Below are 19,904 nucleotides of genomic sequence, written 5' to 3'. Positions count from 1 at the left end.
TTCAAAAATAAAACTAAACACTAACACGGGGGATATGAGAGCAGAACGAAGTAGATCAATGTTTCACAAAACTGGTCCTGGAGCATGTTTCTGAAATCATACGTAACTTTGTAAGCTTTTCTCAACTGATCAAATTATGTTAACCATTTTTAAATTTTTTGTACAATTTTGACATTTAGTGCACTGGTACACAGTTTGGGATGTAGCCAGTTACGGGAAATAAAGTGACTGTTATTTCTGGTTTTCTGGTTCAAGATCTGTTTTTGCCAGTTCCTGAACAAACCGGTAAGACTCGCCAGGCGTGTTATGCTGTGATGAGAAACAGATTGGCAGAAGGGTTCATATTTAGCAATATACTTTTTTTTTTTTTTTTACAACATATCATTTATATACAATATATTGCAATATAGTTATCACAAGGGCTGGGAAATCACTGTAGAAATCATAGAGCGTCATGCCTTTGTAGGTTATGAGCAGAGAAACCACCAAAAATTGCAGAAAGGGCGGTTGTACTTTAGGACCAGGATTGAGAAACACTGAAGTGCTTTTCTCCCCTTTTTTGTGTGTAATAATTTAATAATAAATTAAATAATAAGAAAAAAATGAGTCTATACTGTAAGCTATATAACTGGTCATAATGGGGTTTTTTTTGTGTGTTTTATGTGGGGTAATAATGAGTCATGAAGCTAATACTAATAAACATATCATCTCCGTATTATTATTAGTAATATTTTTCCTCGCATATTTGTATTCCCAAACGTTGCGCCCAGTGCCCCTGAATTAGGCTTGGGATACGATCCCGTGCAGAATGAATGAATTAATGTTTTTATTTATAATTCACCTTTCATTTAAATGTAAATCCTGTGCTTTAAAATATCATATTTAAAACAAAGGGTAAGCTCCATATTGTTTTAGCCAGGAGGATGAGGATACTGATCAAATCTATCATTCTGTGATTCTGAGAAAAATGGACTGGTAAGAATCTGTGTTCAATTCGTTTCATTACATAAGCAATTACTTAGCCAGCCTATTATGTAAATATATATTTGAATGACTTTAGTCTTCTTACAAAACTCTTTCTGCTGACAGTGGAAGAGAGGAAATACTGCACGAAGTGAAAGAATTCAAGCCCAGCACCGAGGTCCTCAGAATTATGCTGTATGGACCGACTGGAGTTGGGAAATCATCCTTCATCAACTCAGTCCAGAGGGTCCTCTCAGGCCGGAACGCCATGATTGCTCTGGAAAACTCCACACTTACAGGAAAAAGCTTCACAAAAAAAGTAAGTAACAACCAATTACGAGGTACAGAGATGTACACATGATACTAATATTTATAATAACCGTTGAATTAAGAATAATAGTTTGTTTCATTGTGGACACTGAAAAATGGCCAAGTCACTAGAATAAATAAGTTCCATCATTTCCACAGCTGCAAAACAGGGTTAAATTATTAAAAGTATATCCTATAAATGTCCTTCCACTTCAGCAGAGCTCATTCTGCTGAACAGATGGTTCTCCTGGGTCTCCCTCAACAGATCTTTCATAGTCTGCATCATGTTCAGCCTTGTCCTCCATTTTAGACACCTCCTCACCCACTCCTTCATGTCCGGTTATGTCTGGGCACATTTTTTCTTCATCAGAGTCCTAATCAGTATGTAAACAAAATCCGCAAAGGATTGTATTCAGAGCTGGGGACTTGAGTCTAAAAGGTGACCTACACAAGAGGTTGCCAGATTCTGTTGAGTAGAGATCTATCTATCTATCTAGTACACCGCCTTTAAACACAAGCTCTTGCTTTCAAGCAAAACATAAAATAAAATCAGAGATAATGTGAAAACCTTGTGGTTTTCATTGTCTTTTCGGTTGCTAGATCTCATTATTATGTTCTCATTATTCCTCATTATTATGTTCTCATTATTATGTTCTCATTATTCTTGAGCATGCGTTAACTTAATATGAATTTGTCATTGTATATAGGTATAATGCTGACAAGTGTTTGCAGTAGGTTAGAATTTCACACACCTGCATCCTGCTCCTCACTCCTATAGTAATTGTTATGGCAATTAAAGGTTAAAGACGATTTGTCTAACCGTGTTTAAACGTAATTTAGATGAACATACACAAGCTGAAGAAGGACCGAGGTGAGCGTTATCCTCTGGAGATCGTTGACATCATGGGGATTGAATCGACAGATGGAGGAATAAAACATGAAGACATCATCAAGGCATTTTTGGGACACATTTCAGATGAGTACATCGTAAGTACGTATAGAGTACTGTGCAAAGAAATGCTGTAAAGTAAAGATGACTTAAAAAATAAGTAAATGAAATCTTTCTACTGCTCGCCTTGTGCCCGATGCTCCCTGGGATTGAATCCAGGATCCCCGCGACCTTGAGAAAGGAGTAAGCGGTAGAAGATGGATGGATGGATGGATCTTTCTACTGAGCACAACGTGCAAAATCTCGCTTGTGGTTAAACTGGTTTTAATTTAATCTTTATAATTCAAAATTAACTTTTTTTTTCATGTTGTAGTTTAATCCTGGGGCAGCCATAACCGATCACGACCCAAAATACAAAAAGAACCCAACTTTGCGTGATAAGGTTCACTGTCTGGTGTGCATTCTGTCTGCGGACTCTGTTTCAAGAATGGACGGCAAGGTCTTTGATGAATTGAGGCTCGTTCGAGAGAGTGCTAGCCTGTTGGGTAAAATATATGATTCATTATGATTTCAGTTTTTTTTCTGCTCTAGCTTTGCCCCGAACCCGTTACTGATTATTATTTTAACCCATATGTGTTACTAAAGCCAGCTGGAAATCTGTGTAGGGTAGTGGTCAACAGATATGGGTTTTTCATGGGCAATGGTGCCAATAAGACATTGATACCCCCCAGATAAAATAGAACATTATAACAATTAAAAACACCATATATATATATATATATATATATATATATATATATATATATATATATAAAATTGTGTATATATATATTTACATTATCAAATACAATATCCAATATCAAAAAATGAAAGAACACATTAAACTTAAAAAAATAAAAACTGTTTAGAGAACATACATGAAACAAGTTAGTTCCTATTTTCACTTACATCATGGGAGCTATAAATAACCTGTTTTTCTTCTTTTCTTTTTTTTAAGTCTTTTTCAATTAAATCAAGAGGAAAAATGAGAGGTTTTTCATGCTACCAAAAAATCTTAAATGTCACATTACTACCTACAACTTTATCTCCTGCTGTTGCAAAGTACTGAAACTGGACACTCCTTCCATAAACGTCGACTAAACATCTGTAATGTTGCCACTCTAAGGAGTGAAGTTTGGTAGCAACATTCTCCTCGGAGGCAGAAGGGGAGCGACTTCCATCACAAGGCCAGAGGGGGGAGCGACGTTCTCCACAAAGCAAGAGAGGGTTGAGGCATCCTCTGAATAGCAAGAGATAATAGTAGTAATACATTTTAAATGAATAAATAATTAATCATGATAATTTAATAAGTAATAATAATAATTGCTTACATTTATATAGCACTTTTCTAGGCACTCAAAGCACTTTACATAGTATGCAGGAATCTTCTCAGTAATCACCAGTGTGTAGCATCCACCTGGATGATGCAACGGCAGGCATAGTGTGCCAGAACGCCCACCACACACCAGCTATTAGTGGAGAGGAGAGTGATGTAGCCAATTCAGGGATGGAGATTAGTAGGGGGCCATGATAGTTAAGGGCCAGTGGGGGAATGTGGGATTTTTAATGACCACAGAGAGTCAGGACCTCGGTTTAACGTCTCATCCATCACTATACTGGGGCATTAGGCCCCACAAAGACCATCTGGCTCTGGGAGTAAAGTACACTGCTAAGCAGAGAGGAGGAAGTGGAGTAAGGCATAGTGACGTCCGAGGCGGTGCAGGGAGATGGAGTGACATCCATAGCAAGACTGTGTTCTGTAGTGGTGTTTACTGCGGGACAGGGAGGCAGAGCGACGTCCTCAGCGGAGCAATGTCCTGTAACAGCCCTTAAATAAGGTGGAGGCAGTTGTCAGTAAATACAGAGAAGCAGCTGGCCAGGGCCGGTGTGACCTGACCCTTACATTCTCCTTACAGGAAACTTCACCATATCAACAATTCCACAAATGTATCAATCCATTTATAAGTGGCTGTGAATTAGCACTTTTTATTGAGACAATAACATTTTACAGTAACAATATGTCACTGTCTTTACCTATTTGTGGTTGCGTTTAATACTGTGGACCCTCTACAAATGAAGTTAGGTTATAGAAAAAAAAAACACTTGTTTCCTCGCCAGTGTCTGTTTTCCCAACTACAATTATCTTGGTAAGTGTTCAGGGTTTAGCTAGAGCAGAAAATAAAAGAAACCAAGCATGAACATTGTTTGAGTATTCAAGAATTTAATTTCGATTTTGTAGGAATCCCTCAAGTCATCGTCATGACCAAGGTGGATAAAGCCTGTGAGACGGTTAGCCAGGATTTAAATAAAATCTACTACAGCAAGAAGATCAAAGAGAAGGTAATTAGTGTGTGTGTGTGTGTGTGTGTGTGTCTTGGCATGTTTTAGCACAAGCAATAGACCCCCATTTACAGCAACATTTCACACTTTGAACCCTTTGCCAGGTCCCCACAAGGTTCATGTTAGATTTAAGTGGTCATGACTTTATCTCATTCCCATATCTTAATGATCTCATTCCCATTCCTTACTAAATCATGTCTCCAACAGTCTTCTCTATTTCTCCATATAATGCATGCTGATCTTTATTTCCTCAGGTGGATAAATGCAATGATAACATGGGCATCCCATTAAACGCCATCTACCCTGTGAAGAACTACTCTGAATCCATCACCCAAGATCTAGTAATCGACATGCTCCTCCTCACGGCATTGAGAGATATTCTAAATTTTGCCAATGACTATGTGGAACGTGAGATGGAAAAAGATGAGTAGTAATGAGCGATATAAAAATATACATTGAAATGTGGATTGAGGTCAACCTTAGTTTAGGTGTGTACTGTACTTTATTCTTTAACTTCTCCCTTCTTCATACTCGTCTCGTTTGCATCATTCAAGTTGATCAAGTTGTACAAGTTGATCTTCATCTCATCTGTTCGTAGTATGTTGTTCTAGATGTGTTTTTAAAAAAGTTTTTGGCAAACCAGTGCTTAACATCTTGTGGTAAAACCTCGGTATTTAGTCTGGTGAAGTCTTCTCTTGATTGTTGACTTTGACACAGATATGCCTACATCCTTGAGGATATTCTTGATCTGGCCAACTGTTGTGAAGGAGTTTGTCTCCTTCACAAGGAGGGAAACTCCTTCTTTCAGCAGGGGAAGAATTCTTCTGTTATCCACCACAGTTGTTTTCCATGGTCTTTTATGTTCCTGAGCTCACCAGTGCATTCTTCATTTTTAAGAAACTACCAAGTAATTGATTTGGCCACACCTACTGTTTCTGCTATCTCTCTGTTGGGTTTGTTTTCATTGTTTGTTTCAGCCTAATGATGTTATATTTCACTGCCAGTGACAACATTTTGGACTTCCCATTGAGAGCTAACAGCAACAGATTCCAAATGCGAATGCCACACTTGAAAGCAACAGTGTACTGTATTTAACAGCAATTTGCCGTTATTACAATTTCTTATGAATAAAAACCCAACATCATATTTTATCCATTTGTAGTTACGTTGAATTGTTTAATCGTGAGATGTCCACAAAACAAGTTATCATTCACATTATAGCAGTTGTAAACACTTGTTCCCATATTGGCCTCTCTTTTAATCTAAATAAATAACACATTTAAATGGGTTTGTTGTATAAATATGTAACTACCAGTGATACTGTATCTTGATAATTTAATATATGTAAACATTTTTTTCAGAATCACGAACACGCAGATATGTGGAAATGCTGACAAGACCAAGCACAATAAAGTTGAAATGTACAGCACATCTAGTCGAGGTATACGGAACATATATAGATAGGATATATAGATAGTATATATAGATATATAGATAAGATATATAGATAGGATACTGAATACTGGTCATAATAAGGTATTTGGACACTTAAGATTAACCTGGTTGACACAGTTAATCCATAGTTAATTTAATGAACTACTGCACACATTGTGGTTACCCTGCCAGGGGACCTGAATGAAATTGAAGGTAACTGACTACATATAGCCACTATAAATAACATTGGGACCAGCTGGTTAAAAGGAATTGCAAAAATGACTAAGAAGAAGAAAGTAAGTTTTGCGAAAGTTTCTAGCATCATCTGTGTGCACAAAGAAAGCCTCTCTATTTGGCAGATAAGGAAAACTTGTAAAGACAAAACAAAACAAAACAAAAAAAACCTAGCACTAACCCAAGGACTTGTGTAAAAAAGTAAGAAAGCTAGTATTTCATTTGAAAAAGAACACACACAAGACAGCAGTCCCTGGAGAACTGATTCATCTGATTATTTTCAGATGAATCAAAATCCAATACAAGTGACTTCCTGACTTTCTGTTGAGGCACAACCACACACAACCACACACACACACACACACACCCGCACACCCACACACACACACACACACACACACACACAAAGGATAAAATGATCATAAACATGATCTTGATTTTCTTAGTCTGTGTTAAAACATTTAAATAGCTAATTTAGCTAGTATGCTAATAAAATTACATTGATAAATGATGTTAGCTACCACTTTGTAGCCTAATCAATTAGATTTACGGGCAACCACAACATGGTCCTGGACAGCATATTGGACCCTTCACTTGCTAAGAAGGCTAGATAAAAAAAAAAAAAAGATTTGTTCACACTTGATGTTTATACTAGTTGTTTAATTTGCGCAAGCTAAATATGAGCAAATAGCTGTTTGTACACACACAGTTTGAGGAGTACTGAGGTCTTTGTGGTCAGTACTGCTAGTAATGTGGTTAAGGATGTAAGTTAGCTATGAATAGCCTAGCCACAGGTCCGGTTAATTAGGAAGCAGTGAGATTGCAGACCTTAGCTAAAATACGGTGCGAGTCCCCTCTCATTGTGGATACAGATTAAAGACGCCTAATAATGATGATACTTAATCACTTCTATGAGCAGTTCCTGAAATTATCTTAAACATGTACTGGTTTCCCTAGCATGTTACCACGTTACATTATGGGATATTTATTATAAGCAAAAAGAACAATTACAGCAGTTTGTCCCAGATCGGTTTGAGGTTTGGTTTTTCAGGGCATCAATAGCAAGGCTCACAATCTGTTCAAGTGCCTTGAGGATCAGGACATCTATGTCATCATTCGTGTCCATCTCCTCGTGGTAGAGCTTCACAGGAAAGATGTGGTTAACTGGAATACCCAGCAGCTTACTACACTCTTGCATCTGAAAAAAATGACCAAATAGGCAATATATTATAGTGATAAGTAATATTAAAATTGTGTGAGGGCTGTCAAACGTATTGCAGTCAAATGTTCACACAGAAGATGGCCTTGATAAGTGAAACAAGCATATGAATATTTTTTTTGCTAATTAACCGGTTGTTAAATTAAAGTGTACTGCACCCTCGAATGATTCACGCTTGTGCTATAAAGATAAATAGCTTTATTTTTATTTTTCATTTTAATATTTAATTCAGAATGTACTGACTAGCATGTTCGCCTCACACCTCCAGGGTCAGGGGTTCCATTCCCACCGCTGCCCTGTGTGTGCACAGTTTGCATGTTCTCCCCGTGCTGTGAGGGTTCCTCCAGGTACTCCGGTTTCCTCCCCCCTTCCAAAGACATGCATAGCAGGCTGATTAGCATGTCCAAGGTGTCCATAGTGTATGAACATGTGTGTGGGATTGTGCCCTGCAATGGATTGGCACACTTTCCTTTCCCTTACACTTTGGGACTGTTGCTACTCTACCATGAATTGGACGCCCAGTCAAAATGACACCAAGAGCACATCGAAGATTGTTGATTCAGGATAAGAGGTAATCCTTTGCTATTGGCCGGGCATGCACTGCAATTTAAGCCGGTGAATCGTGTGTCCACCCCTTCCATTGATCAAGGTCTTCCTCAAAAGAATTGGTACCGACCTTGTCAGGCCATTATAATGCAGGAGGGCATCGCTTTCTGTTACTTCCAGCGGGTTAAGCAAATTGTGTCACCTACACTTTGTACGAATTATTAGAGATGCTCGGATTTGGGATAAGTGGTTTGCATTCAGAGAGGTCCCACAAGCCTCGATGGGGTACTTCCCATTTGAAAGACTATATATCCGCAAGCCTCATAATGTCATACGTCATTCAGACACGACCTTCTCAGAGTAAAAATGACACTCAAGACACTCCTTATCTGACAGCTAAACTCCACACATTGGGTCAAATAACACAGGAGAATTTGCTACAGGATCTAGAACCTCAATCCTGGCTGTATATCAGGGATGCTTGACTACGTGAGTTATCACTGAGAGTGCATGTATTATCCACTTCCTCTTGAAAGGAATTTTTGTCTCACAGACCAAGAGCTTCTCTCAGGAGGCTTCTTTCTTCAACTCGATGTCTGGCAATGTAAACACGCTTGATGACTTACATGAAACGAGTCACTTATGTGCGCTGAGCTCTCCGGCTCGGGGGAAATCCCTGACATTACTGAATGTGAAGAGTCCACCACAAAAGTCTCTGTATTTTGTTACTCTGTAAGTTGTTACTATAGAAATAGTGAAGAATTAGATTGAGTCTCATTAATATAAACCGGTGGTTTATCTTGTGTCTGGAACTACTGTCAGAGTTCCTGTTATAAAAGATTCATTAATACCTTCTGACCAATCGAGCATTCAGTACCACTGTGGGGTAAATAATATTAACATTAAATTGTAGGTACTGGATTGTTGCCAGTGGAACATCTCATAGCAGATGTTTCAATTGTAAATACATTGTTTTATTAAATAAAAGTATATTTGTAGAATTTGTGCTGGTGACATGTAAAAAAAAACAACCAATTTTTGTTTGTCCCCTCAGTGATGAGTAGCAACCAGCTCCACCTGTGACTATCCTGAAGGGCTTGAAGGGCTTCTTACATGTTAATCAAATGTTTAGTCTTGAGTTCTCCTTGTTTAGTGCTGTATTGAGGATAAGCCGGTAATTTTGTAAACACTCTCGAGTTTATCTCTCAGGTTTCCTGTCTCTCTGAAGCTTTCTCGCTGTGTCAGTCCAAACCTCTTGGACCTTGTCTCTTGGGGTTCCTCTGGTTTTCTCCAGTTCCTTGCTTTAAAAAAAAACTTGTTTACTTATTTCCTTTGTAAGTCGGTCCTCTCTGACCTTATTTTTTTCAGTTTACTCCTCTTGAGCGTTTGGCTAGGCCCACTCTAAGGTCTGTTTGTGCAGGGTTGGTAGTTCACTGCGCTGCACGTTGGTCTCTTCATCCTCCAGCCTCAGGTTCAAGTCCAGTGTGGTGTAACCCTTTGTTTCCCCCTCTTTGGAGGTGTTCTTCCTTAAGTTTATTTCCCGAGGCCTAGCCCTAATTACTGAGAGAGTAGTTAGTCAGTGTTCCTTGGTAGTTAATGAAAGAGGATTCGTTCTTTGGATGTTTTAGTCCTGCATATTTATGTATGAACTATGAAACAGTATTGTACATTACTCGTGTTTGTGTTATTTGTATCTGTCAAAACATGTTTCGTGTAATGGTATAAATCTTAAAAAAGAAGTAGGACCAAACATCATTATATTTATTAATTTAATGGAATATAAAAAGTCCAGAGTGCAGAAAAATACAAACATATAATGACTGATGCTGAAGACCATAAATATTATGAAAGAAATAAAACACAAGGGAAAAATGTAAAAGTCTCTGTATTTTGTTACTCTGTAAGTTGTTACTCTAGAAATAGTGAAGAATTAGATTGAGACTCATTAATATAAACCTGTGTTTTATCTTGTGTCTGGAACTACTGTCAGAGTTCCTGTTATAAAAGATTCATTAATACCTTCTGACCAATCGAGCATTCAGTACCACTGTGGGGTAAATAATATTAACATTAAATTGTAGATACTGGATTGTTGCCCGTGGAACATACCATATCTCATAGCAGAAGTTTAAATTGTACATACATTAAAAAAAAAATTAAAGATACTTGTAGTGCTGGTGACATTAAAAAAAAAAAAAAAAGTAACCGTATGACTTCCTGATTAGCCCGTTCTGCCTGTCCGTTGGCCTGGGTGTGAGAACCGGACGTGAGGTTAACGGTGACTCCCATTTTCTCCATAAAACTGGCCCATATTCGAGATGAGAATTGCGGCCCCCTGTCACTCACAATCTCCTCCGGGATGCCAAAGTAGCGGAAAACATGTTGGAACAGTAATTCGGCTGTGGCAAAGGCCGATGGAAGCTCAGGAAGTGGAATCAGGTGTAGCGATTTGGAAAACCAATCCACGACCACCAGTATCACCCTGTTACCTTGAGACTGTTACCTTGTGATGAAGTCCAGAGCCAGATGCGACCATGAGCGTACGGGTATGGGAAGCAGTACCAGATTTCCGGCCGATAGGGCCCGCGGCACCTTCGACTGAGCACAGGTGGAACATGAGGACACGATAAGTGCGACGAGCTCCCGGATGCCCTGTTGCAAGTGTCGTATGGGCCCAGGTGACAAGTTCCAAACGGTAGCGTGTGGGCACGAATTGTCTCCCGGGAGGACAGGCTGTCCGGACTCATGATTTGGGGAAGCGAGCTAAGGCCTGATCTAGAACCCACTCTATGCTGCCAACAACACTGGAGGGGGGCATGATATACTCTTCATGGTTTGCTCGACATTCAGGAGAGTGGGTAATGGTGGACAGTGTACCACTGGACGTTAGCAGCGGGGGGGAACGCTGTTTGCCCCCCGGAAGCGCCTAGGCGCTACAATCTCTGGGTCAATTCTACTACCTGAGCCTGCTGTGCATTTATCGCGCGGTTTTGCTAGGCGCTTTGCCAGTCTGAGCTACCCACTGCCTCCATAGACGGCGAAGTAATCTGTCACATTACCTTGCGAGGAGACAAGCGCGGGCAGGGCAGCAGCAGGGAAACGCAGAAATCGTCGGCATGTTCAGTCAACGTAGCGTAAACAATCCGAAAGGGGTAATCCAGAGAATCGTGGTCAGGTACGAGAAAGGAATCCGTGAACCAGGGAAATCCGAAACGTAAACAAAGGCTTGGTAGAACGGCAGTGTTGAAGATACTGAGCGTTTACTTCACACCGAGCTGTCGTTAAGGAGGTCTTATATAACCTTGGGCGAAGCGCAGGTGTTCGCACTCAGTACTCTGGCGAACTCGAGCGCAGGCGTGGACGGGAAGTGTAGTTCTTGTCGGCGGTGTAGCCGTGAATTCGCCGTGGCATAACACCTTGCTTAGAAAAAACAAAAACAAAAAAAGGCATCAGTTTACTTATTTCCTTTGTAAGTCGGTCCTTTTATTTCAGTTTACTCCTCGTGAGCGTTTGGCTAGGCCCACTCCATGGTCTGTTTGTGCAGGGTTGGTAGTTCACTGCGCTGCACGTTGGTCTCTCAATCCTCCAGTCTCAGGTTCAAGCCCAGTGTGGCGTAACCCTTTGTTTCCCCCTCTTTGGAGGTGTTCTTCCTTAAGTTTATTTCCCAAGGCCTAGCCTAACCTTGGTTTTTAATGAAAAATGATTCGTTCTTTGGATGTTTTAGTCCTGCATATTTATGTATGAACTATGAAACAGTATTGTACATTACTCGTGTTTGTGTTATTTGTATCTGTCAAAACACGTTTTGTGTAATGGCATAAATCTTAAAAAAAGTAGGACCAAACATCATTATATTTATTAATTTAATGGAATATAAAAAGTCCAGAGTGCAGTAGGAATGTGACAGCGACAGAAACACAAACCAGTTATGATTACAGTAGAAGAAATTAGCTTTACTTTAATAATGTACTTTAGACACAATTTCATGTCTTTTCACTGTCCTAAATACTCTGCACTGGTGTAGGGGTGGAAAAGAACAACAACAACAAAAAAGCCTTCACTCAGATTTCTCACTAGGGTTTTGGTTTTCCAGAGCATCATTGGCGAGATTCACGATCTGATCGAGCGCCTTGAGGATCAGAACATCCACGTCATCGTTCGTGTCCACCTCCTCGTGGTAGTTCTTCACAGGGAAGATGTTGCTCAGTGGAATACCCAGCAGATTACTACACACCTGCATCTGAAAGTATATAGAAAAAACAATGAATCAAACAATTTATTTAACCGATAAATTGTAAAAATCGGTTTTTAAAAATTAAAAAAAGAGCCAAATAAACAGAAGTGCCTTCTATTCATATCAGTATTTACATTCATTGAGAACATATCTGTTCAATCCCAATATTGTAATCAGTTACAATCCTAATATACACCATTTTATTACACAATTACCTTTTCTCTGATCTTCTTGCTGGTGTAGACCTTTCTTAGGTCCTGTTTAACCAGAGGGCAGATTTCATCCACTTTTGTCAAGATGATAACTTGAGGCAAATCTGTACAATAGGATGAACAGTTTATTATCTACAATAAGACTAAAACAGGAATTCTAATATGATATGAAGATGATTTTCCTATAACAGCACGTCCTGCAGTGTTTAATTCTTATTACAGTCATTTATCACTGATTCCAATTTTTATTAATTAAAGTTTTAACTTCAATTAATTAATTAACAGTTTCTCTTACGAGTCTCTCTCTTTATTTTCTCCCCTGATGTTAAGATAAAAATCACAGCTTGTCGTGTTACTGAGAAACCACTAATCATAAACTCCTCTAGCCTGAAGATCAGAAAACTCTGTTGCAGTTTTACCTCTGACTGTTACAAAGTGTTGAAACTGGAGACTCCTTCCATAGAATAAATAAAAGTCCCTGTGTGAGTTGTTACTATAGAAACTATTAGAATGAACGGATTAATCTAAACTTGTGATTTGCTTTGCAGTCAGAACTACAGTCAGGGCTGCTGTTATAGAAAAACAATCAACACCTTCGGACCAAATCAAACACAGTGGTATGTTTTTGGGGAATAATTGTGCCACTTTAAAAAAACATTTCGAGATGATTCTAAACTATAATAACAGGACTTACTATACTCTGTAGCCACCTCACGGATCAGATTCATCTTTTTAATAAGCTTTTGGTTCATGAGTGACACTGTGCTTGCAGATAGAACGTTGACCAGGCAGAAGGTTTGATCAGAAGCTTTGGGATTTGTTTTGTAGTTGGAGTCCTTCTCAGACGCGGGATTAGCAGGATTAAACTGCAAATTGGTGAAAGAATAAATATTACAGATGTTTTACTGTGCAAAAATCAGTGTAGGTTACTACAGAACTACAGCTGTACTATAAAGACTGACTACATGAACAGTATTCTAACGTCATATATATTAACATTATATACCGTAACAATGCTAAAAATAACTGTTTTGTGTCATATTGTGAGAGTAAAATGTTCCCCTCACTTTATATCCTTCCTCAAGAAACCCCTTTAAGGCTGTGATGATGTCCTGTACATGTGCGCCTCGTCCATCGGCAGGTTCAAGTCCCATGATGTCATTGAACACAAAAGGTAAACGGGAGCCGTCCTTCCCCTTGATATGATGGGTTTTGTACTGTAAGAAAAAGACACAGATTGTATATGATTCTGACTCAGGATCAAATTCCATATTAAACACAATATTGAACTGTACAGTGCTGTGCCTCGTTAAGAGCTGAGGTCCACACACTAAGGCTTTTAGGGTGTTTTAAAAAACATTTTAAAGGCATGTCAATGGACCACTCCAATGTTCGACTGAAGCGAGCCATAGAATGACTTTTTCAAGAGGACCAGGGATTGTATCTCTGAATCAGTCCTGAGCTTGAAAACTTTTGTGTGGAAGTGTGAAAATGACCTTAGTTTAAATCAAACTGCTTTGTCTGCATTAAGAAATCAAACCAGTGAATATGTTGAAGTTGTACTTACATTTTTTGTGAAACTGGTTCCAGATGTTGCATCAACAAGAGCCCCACTGGTGATTCGCTCTTGGAAAGCATTATTGACTGAATTTATAAAGCTGGACTTTCCTGCTCCAACTTCACCAACGATCAGAAGCCTGACAAACTTAACATCAGAACTGCAGAGCTTAAAGTCCTTCAGTTTCTCTCCTAAAGTGGGTTTGTTCCTATCAAAAACACAAAACGTCACAGAAGGATCGTACCATCCTGCCACTTAATTTCCTGGCAGTTAGTGACTGAAGAAGAACTTTAATTAAGAAGAAGTCAATAATCGTCAATAATAAAAGAAAATCAGAATATGTCACACTGATACAGTAAGTGAGCAGAAATGGACAGTTTTGTCAAAATCTAACAGGATTTGAGGCTGAAATATGAACATTTATGGAAGTTAATACAACTCACCCCCAAGGCATTATCCTCCATGGCTTATCAAATTCTTAAAAACAAACAAAAAAATAATGTTACCCTGGTTACAGTTTTGCATTTATATGTGAAATACAGTTAACATGTAAGTTTCTAAGTCAATGGACATGCAGAGTGTTCAATATATTTCCATGTTTAAAAAAAATGGACCTGATTGCTAGACACATACACTTTTGTCTTTATACAAGGATTTTTACAACAGAGACACTGCAACAAGTTCACTCCTGTGTTTACATTTGTTGTTGTTTTTATTGTTATAAATGGATAATTTTTCATCCCAGAAATTCTAATCTATCTAGAAAGCATGAGAAACACATCAGTGTTAAACCTGTTCCAAATAATGTTCATTTTATGCTGTGCTCCATGATTTTAGTCGAGTCACATCACGTACTCGTGCATTACACATTCTCACTCCTAGATTAACTCCCATAATTGGGAAAATAAATTCATTAATAACTAGGCTAAATCGGGAGTAAATAATAAACAGTATCAGTATGTAATATTAAGGTTAACATATTGATCATCATCCGATAAATATTATAAGACTAAGACTCACCTGGAGGCGGTGGAGGTGTTTGAGGTCGTGGAGGTGGTCCAGGTTGTGGAGGTGGTTGAGGTGTAGACTCAGACCCTCCCATTTTATTCAGTTCACTGAATCCAGATGAACAATGCTGATGAGAAAAGTAGATTTTGTCATGTAAGAAAAGGTTTTAATGTTCCAGCAAAAAATTAATAAATAAATAAAATATTAATAAAAAAGTTTTATATACATAGAAAATATGTGTGTTTGTGTGTGTGTGTAGTCATACAAATAAAAATAACTCCAAATTCAATGCTACAGAGTTTAATTTTGCTTGTTAATTAAGATTTGTAAAGATGTACTCACAGCTTCTGACTGGGTCGACTGGTAGAGCAGCTTCCCCAGTCCCCACTTTTATACCTTCAGTTTTTGAACCCTATTCTACTTTCACTTTCTGTCCAGACACACACATACACACACACACACACACACACACACACACACATACACACACACACACATACACACATACACATACACACACACATACACACACACATACACACACACACATACACACACACACACACACACACACACACACACACACACACACACACACATACACACACACACATACACACACACCCTTCTTGAAAGAGCATGATTTACTGTAAACTGAAACTGAAAGTTGTTCACATCATTTGTTTTTCACCGTTATCTTTACACCCTTAAACATGAGCTTACGCTTTACAGGAAGTCCGGTGATTTCCGGGTGCACGCCCTGTGTGTTTACATCAGCTGCTGTTGTGCAGTTTTGTAGTAGTGGTCTTATATTAATGTCTTATATTAATGTAGCGTTTTAACACCTCAGGTACAGTTTATTTATATAATACAGAAATTAATAATCATGCAAATAATCACAACGGCCTCAAAAGTAAACAATCTGTTGTTTCATTCAGACATCTCTAATACAATATTACATATTTTTAGATGTTATGTTTTGTGCTGCAAAAGGTTATTAAAATGCACTTAAATCTGTAATTAATGGCGACAGCACGAAAAGCAAGGCACCATTTCAAACCACAGACCAAAGAACTTGGCTAACATGCTAATTCTGCTGATTTTCAAATCTGATTTATAAACAGCTGATCTGCTGGACTGAAGGACTGAGGACTGACATGTGAGACATCCTGGTCAGTGTTTTACATTTACGGTGTATTAACTCTGAAAGGGAGTGAAATCTTTGTCTTATTCTAACTGTAACTAAAGTAACATAACATAATCGAATATATTCCATAAAGACAGAATATTACATTACTCTTATTTTAGCGATGCATACTTGGTACCCTTCTCCATTTAGGAATAACTGTAATCCTAATGTGTTTTTAATGCTTTGTAAAGCACTCTGTGTTGCACTAATGGCACTGAAGCGTTTGGGATCCGAGTCCTTACTCAGATTTTTCACCAGAGGTCAGAGATGTTTTTTTTTCTCAGTGCGTCACAGGCGACGCTCACGATCTGATCCAGTGCTTTGAGAATCAGAGCATCCATGTCATCGTCTGTGTCCATCTCCTCATGGTAGTTTTTAACAGGGAAGATGTGGTTCACTGGAATACCCAGCAGATTCCTGCACGTCTCCGTCTACAAAAATACAAACATATAACGACTGATGCTGAAGACCATAAATATTATGAAAGAAATAAAACACAAGGGAAAAATGTAAAAGTCTCTGAATTTTGTTACTCTGTAAGTTGTTACTCTAGAAATAGTGAAGAATTAGATTGAGACTCATTAATATAAACCTGTGTTTTATCTTGTGTCTGGAACTACTGTCAGAGTTCCTGTTATAAAAGATTCATTAATACCTTCTGACCAATCGAGCATTCAGTACCACTGTGGGGTAAATAATATTAACATTAAATTGTAGATACTGGATTGTTGCCCGCGGAACATAGCATATCTCATAGCAGAAGTTTAAATTGTAAATACATTTTTTTAAAAATTAAAGATATTTGTAGTGCTGGTGACATTAAAAAAAAAAAAAAATTGTTTGTTCTCCTCAGTGATTAGTGGCAACGTTAATCAAACGTTTAGTCTTGGAGTTCTCCTTGTTGAGTGCTTTATTGAGGCTAAGCCGCTGTGTCAGACCAAACCTCTTGGACCTTGTCATTTGGGGTTCCTCTGATTTTCTCCAGTTCCTTGTGTCACGTTACCTTGCGAGGAGACAAGCGTGGGCAGGGCAGCAGCAGGGAGACGCGGAAATCATCGTGTGAGAAGTCCGTGATAACTTACAATGTCCAGCTCGAACTCGAGCGCAGGCGTGGACGGGAAGTGTAGTTCTTGTCGGTGCTGTAGCCGCGAATTCGCCGTGGCATAACACCTTGCTTAGAAAAAACAAAAACAAAAAAAGGCTTCAGTTTACTTATTTCCTTTGTAAGTCGGTCCTCTTATTTTTCAGTCCTTTTATTTCAGTTTAGTCCTCTTGAGCGTTTGGCTAGGCCCACTCCAAGGTCTGTTTGTGCAGGGTTGGTAGTTCACTGCGCTGCACGTTGGTCTCTCCATCCTCCAGTCTCAGGTTCAAGCCCAGTGTGGCGTAACCCTTTGTTTCCCCCTCTTTGAAGGTGTTCTTCCTTAAGTTTATTTCCCAAGGCCTAGCCTAACCTTGGTTTTTAATGAAAAATGATTCGTTCTTTGGCTGTTTTAGTCCTGCATATTTATGTATGAACTATGAAACAGTATTGTACATTACTCGTGTTTGTGTTATTTGTATCTGTCAAAACATGTTTAGTGTAATGGTATAAATCTTAAAAAATAAGTAGGTCCAAACGTCATTATAATTATTAATTTAATGGAATATGAAAAGTCCAGAGTGCAGTAGGAACGTGACAGCGACAGAAACACAAACCAGATGATTCTAAACTATAATAACAGGACACACACACACACACACACCCCCACATACACACACACACACAGATGCGCACAGATGCGCACACACACACACACACACACACACACACACACACACACACACACACACACACACCCTTTCTTGAAAGAGCATGATTTACTGTAAACTGAAAGTTTTTACGGTTTTCTTTACACCCTTAAACATGATCTTACTCTTTACAGGAAGTCCGGTGATTTCCGGGTGCACGCCCTGTGTGTTTACATCAGCTGCTGTTGTGCAGTTTTATAGTAGTGGTCTTATATTAATGTCTTATATTAATGTAGCGTTTTAACACCTCAGGTACAGTTTATTTATATAATACAGAAATTAATAATCATGCAAATAATGACAACGGCCTCAAAAGTAAACAATCTGTTGTTTCATTCAGACATCTCTAATACAATATTACATATTTTTAGATGTTATGTTTTGTGCTGCAAAAGGTTATTAAAATGCACTTAAATCTGTAATTAATGACGACAGCACGAAAAGCAAGGCACCATTTCAAACCACAGACCAAAGAACTTGGCTAACATGATAATTCTGCTGATTTTCAAATCTGATTTATAAACAGCTGATCTGCTGGACTGAAGGACTGAGACTGACATGTGAGACATCCTGGTCAGAGTCTTACATTTACGGTGTATTAACTCTGAAAGGGAGTGAAATCTTTGTCTTATTCTAACTGTAACTAAAGTAACATAACATAATCGAATATATTCCATAAAGACAGAATATTACATTACTCTTATTTTAGCGATGCATACTTGGTACCCTTCTCCATTTAGGAAGAACTGTAATCCTAATATGTGTTCTTCTGTTCAAGGTTCGTCTGTCCAAGATCCTAAAACAAAGCCTGTTTGAGCTGCCTCAAACCGCTTCTTATCGGTACACAGATTTATGTCATGCTCTGCGTTTCATATCTATAGTAGTGCTTTAGTACAAGCGCTTCAGAGCGCTCTCATTATTCTCTCCTGCTTTATTCTATCCTGTATTAACCATCTTTCTGTAATAAACCTTTTTACCTTCAGAGGACGAGTCTGCGAGTGTTGTCTAATGTTCACGACAATTTGGCGTCTCCTGGCTGGGCTGCGTGAGTCTTTAAGCTTTTCTGGACAACAAGCAAACCGGAGGACGTTCGTGGAAAAGTTTCACCCTGAAGTAAGTGTTAACACACAGGCAATTTGCCCTTTAGTGCAGAGTGAAAGACCAATGAAGCCTTACCACTGACCGGTAGGAATCTTCAAGAATTTAGAATTAGAATTAGAATTTTATGAAGTCATCGTGTATTGCTCTCTATGGAAGGGAGTGAATGATTTAGAATTAGAATTATATAAAGTCATTGTGTATTGCTCTCTATGGAAGGGAGTGAATGATTTAGAATTAGAATTATATAAAGTCATTGTGTATTGCTGTCTGTATGGAAGGGAGTCAATGATTTAAGAAATGTGTGTATTACATTGAGAGAAGTATTACATGGAGCAATTTCTTATAAGAAGTTCCAGGAACTTCGCCTCTGCGACGGCAGCGATATTGATGTTTCTTAGATCACAGCTTCAAAACTAAGATATATAACGACGGAGATCTCACAAAAGTGAGTACACCCCTCACATTTTTGTAAATATTTGATGATATCTTTTCATGTGACAACACTGAAGAAATGACACTGTGCTACAATGTGAAGTAGTGAGTGTACAGCTTGTGTAACAGTGTAAATTTGCTGTCCCCTCAAAATAACCCAACATACAGACATTAATGTCTAAACTGCTGGCGCCAAAAGTGAGTACACCCCTAAGTGAAAATGTCCAATTTGGGCCCAGTTAGCCATTTTCCCTCCCCGGTGTCATGTGACTTATTAGTGTTACAAGGTCGCATTTGTGAATGGGGAGCAGGTGTGTTAAATTTTGTCATCGCTCTCTCTCCCTCATACTGGTCACTGGATTATCATCAAGTGGCATGCCCCATTGACTCATTCCATCATATCAGCGGT

General features: G+C 38.6%; 2 protein-coding genes across 9 annotated transcripts; one reads left to right on the top strand and one right to left on the bottom strand.

Annotated features, from left to right (window-relative positions):
• Positions 1 to 1,153: 1,153 nt before the first annotated feature.
• Positions 1,154 to 5,613, top strand: LOC128602361 (interferon-induced protein 44-like). Its single transcript, XM_053616120.1, has 5 exons — positions 1,154 to 1,282; positions 2,113 to 2,259; positions 2,535 to 2,706; positions 4,440 to 4,540; positions 4,795 to 5,613. The coding sequence occupies exons 1-5, from the start codon at positions 1,154 to 1,156 to the stop codon at positions 4,969 to 4,971; spliced, it is 726 nt and encodes a 241-aa protein (XP_053472095.1). The 3' UTR covers positions 4,972 to 5,613.
• A 3,892-nt stretch (positions 5,614 to 9,505) lies between these two features.
• On the bottom strand, positions 9,506 to 19,158 carry LOC128602283 (interferon-induced protein 44-like). Of its 8 annotated transcripts, none has more exons than XM_053615979.1 (12): positions 18,940 to 19,158; positions 17,178 to 17,348; positions 16,417 to 16,605; positions 15,328 to 15,415; positions 14,998 to 15,112; positions 14,421 to 14,454; positions 13,987 to 14,185; positions 13,487 to 13,636; positions 13,114 to 13,285; positions 12,423 to 12,523; positions 12,048 to 12,213; positions 9,506 to 11,393 (listed from the first exon to the last, which is right to left on the bottom strand). In XM_053615979.1, the coding sequence occupies exons 5-12, from the start codon at positions 15,077 to 15,079 to the stop codon at positions 11,266 to 11,268; spliced, it is 1,032 nt and encodes a 343-aa protein (XP_053471954.1). In that variant the 5' UTR covers positions 15,080 to 15,112; positions 15,328 to 15,415; positions 16,417 to 16,605; positions 17,178 to 17,348; positions 18,940 to 19,158; the 3' UTR covers positions 9,506 to 11,265. The 8 variants fall into 8 exon arrangements, with proteins under 8 accessions (XP_053471954.1, XP_053471955.1, XP_053471957.1 ...); XM_053615980.1 differs by having other exon boundaries at positions 17,257 to 17,348; XM_053615982.1 differs by having other exon boundaries at positions 17,178 to 17,344.
• Between the last annotated feature and the right edge of the window lie 746 nt (positions 19,159 to 19,904).

The sequence above is a fragment of the Ictalurus furcatus genome, chromosome 26 (assembly GCF_023375685.1).
Source record: "Ictalurus furcatus strain D&B chromosome 26, Billie_1.0, whole genome shotgun sequence".
NCBI lineage: Eukaryota > Metazoa > Chordata > Actinopteri > Siluriformes > Ictaluridae > Ictalurus > Ictalurus furcatus.
This window is presented reverse-complemented; position numbering and strand designations above follow the sequence as displayed.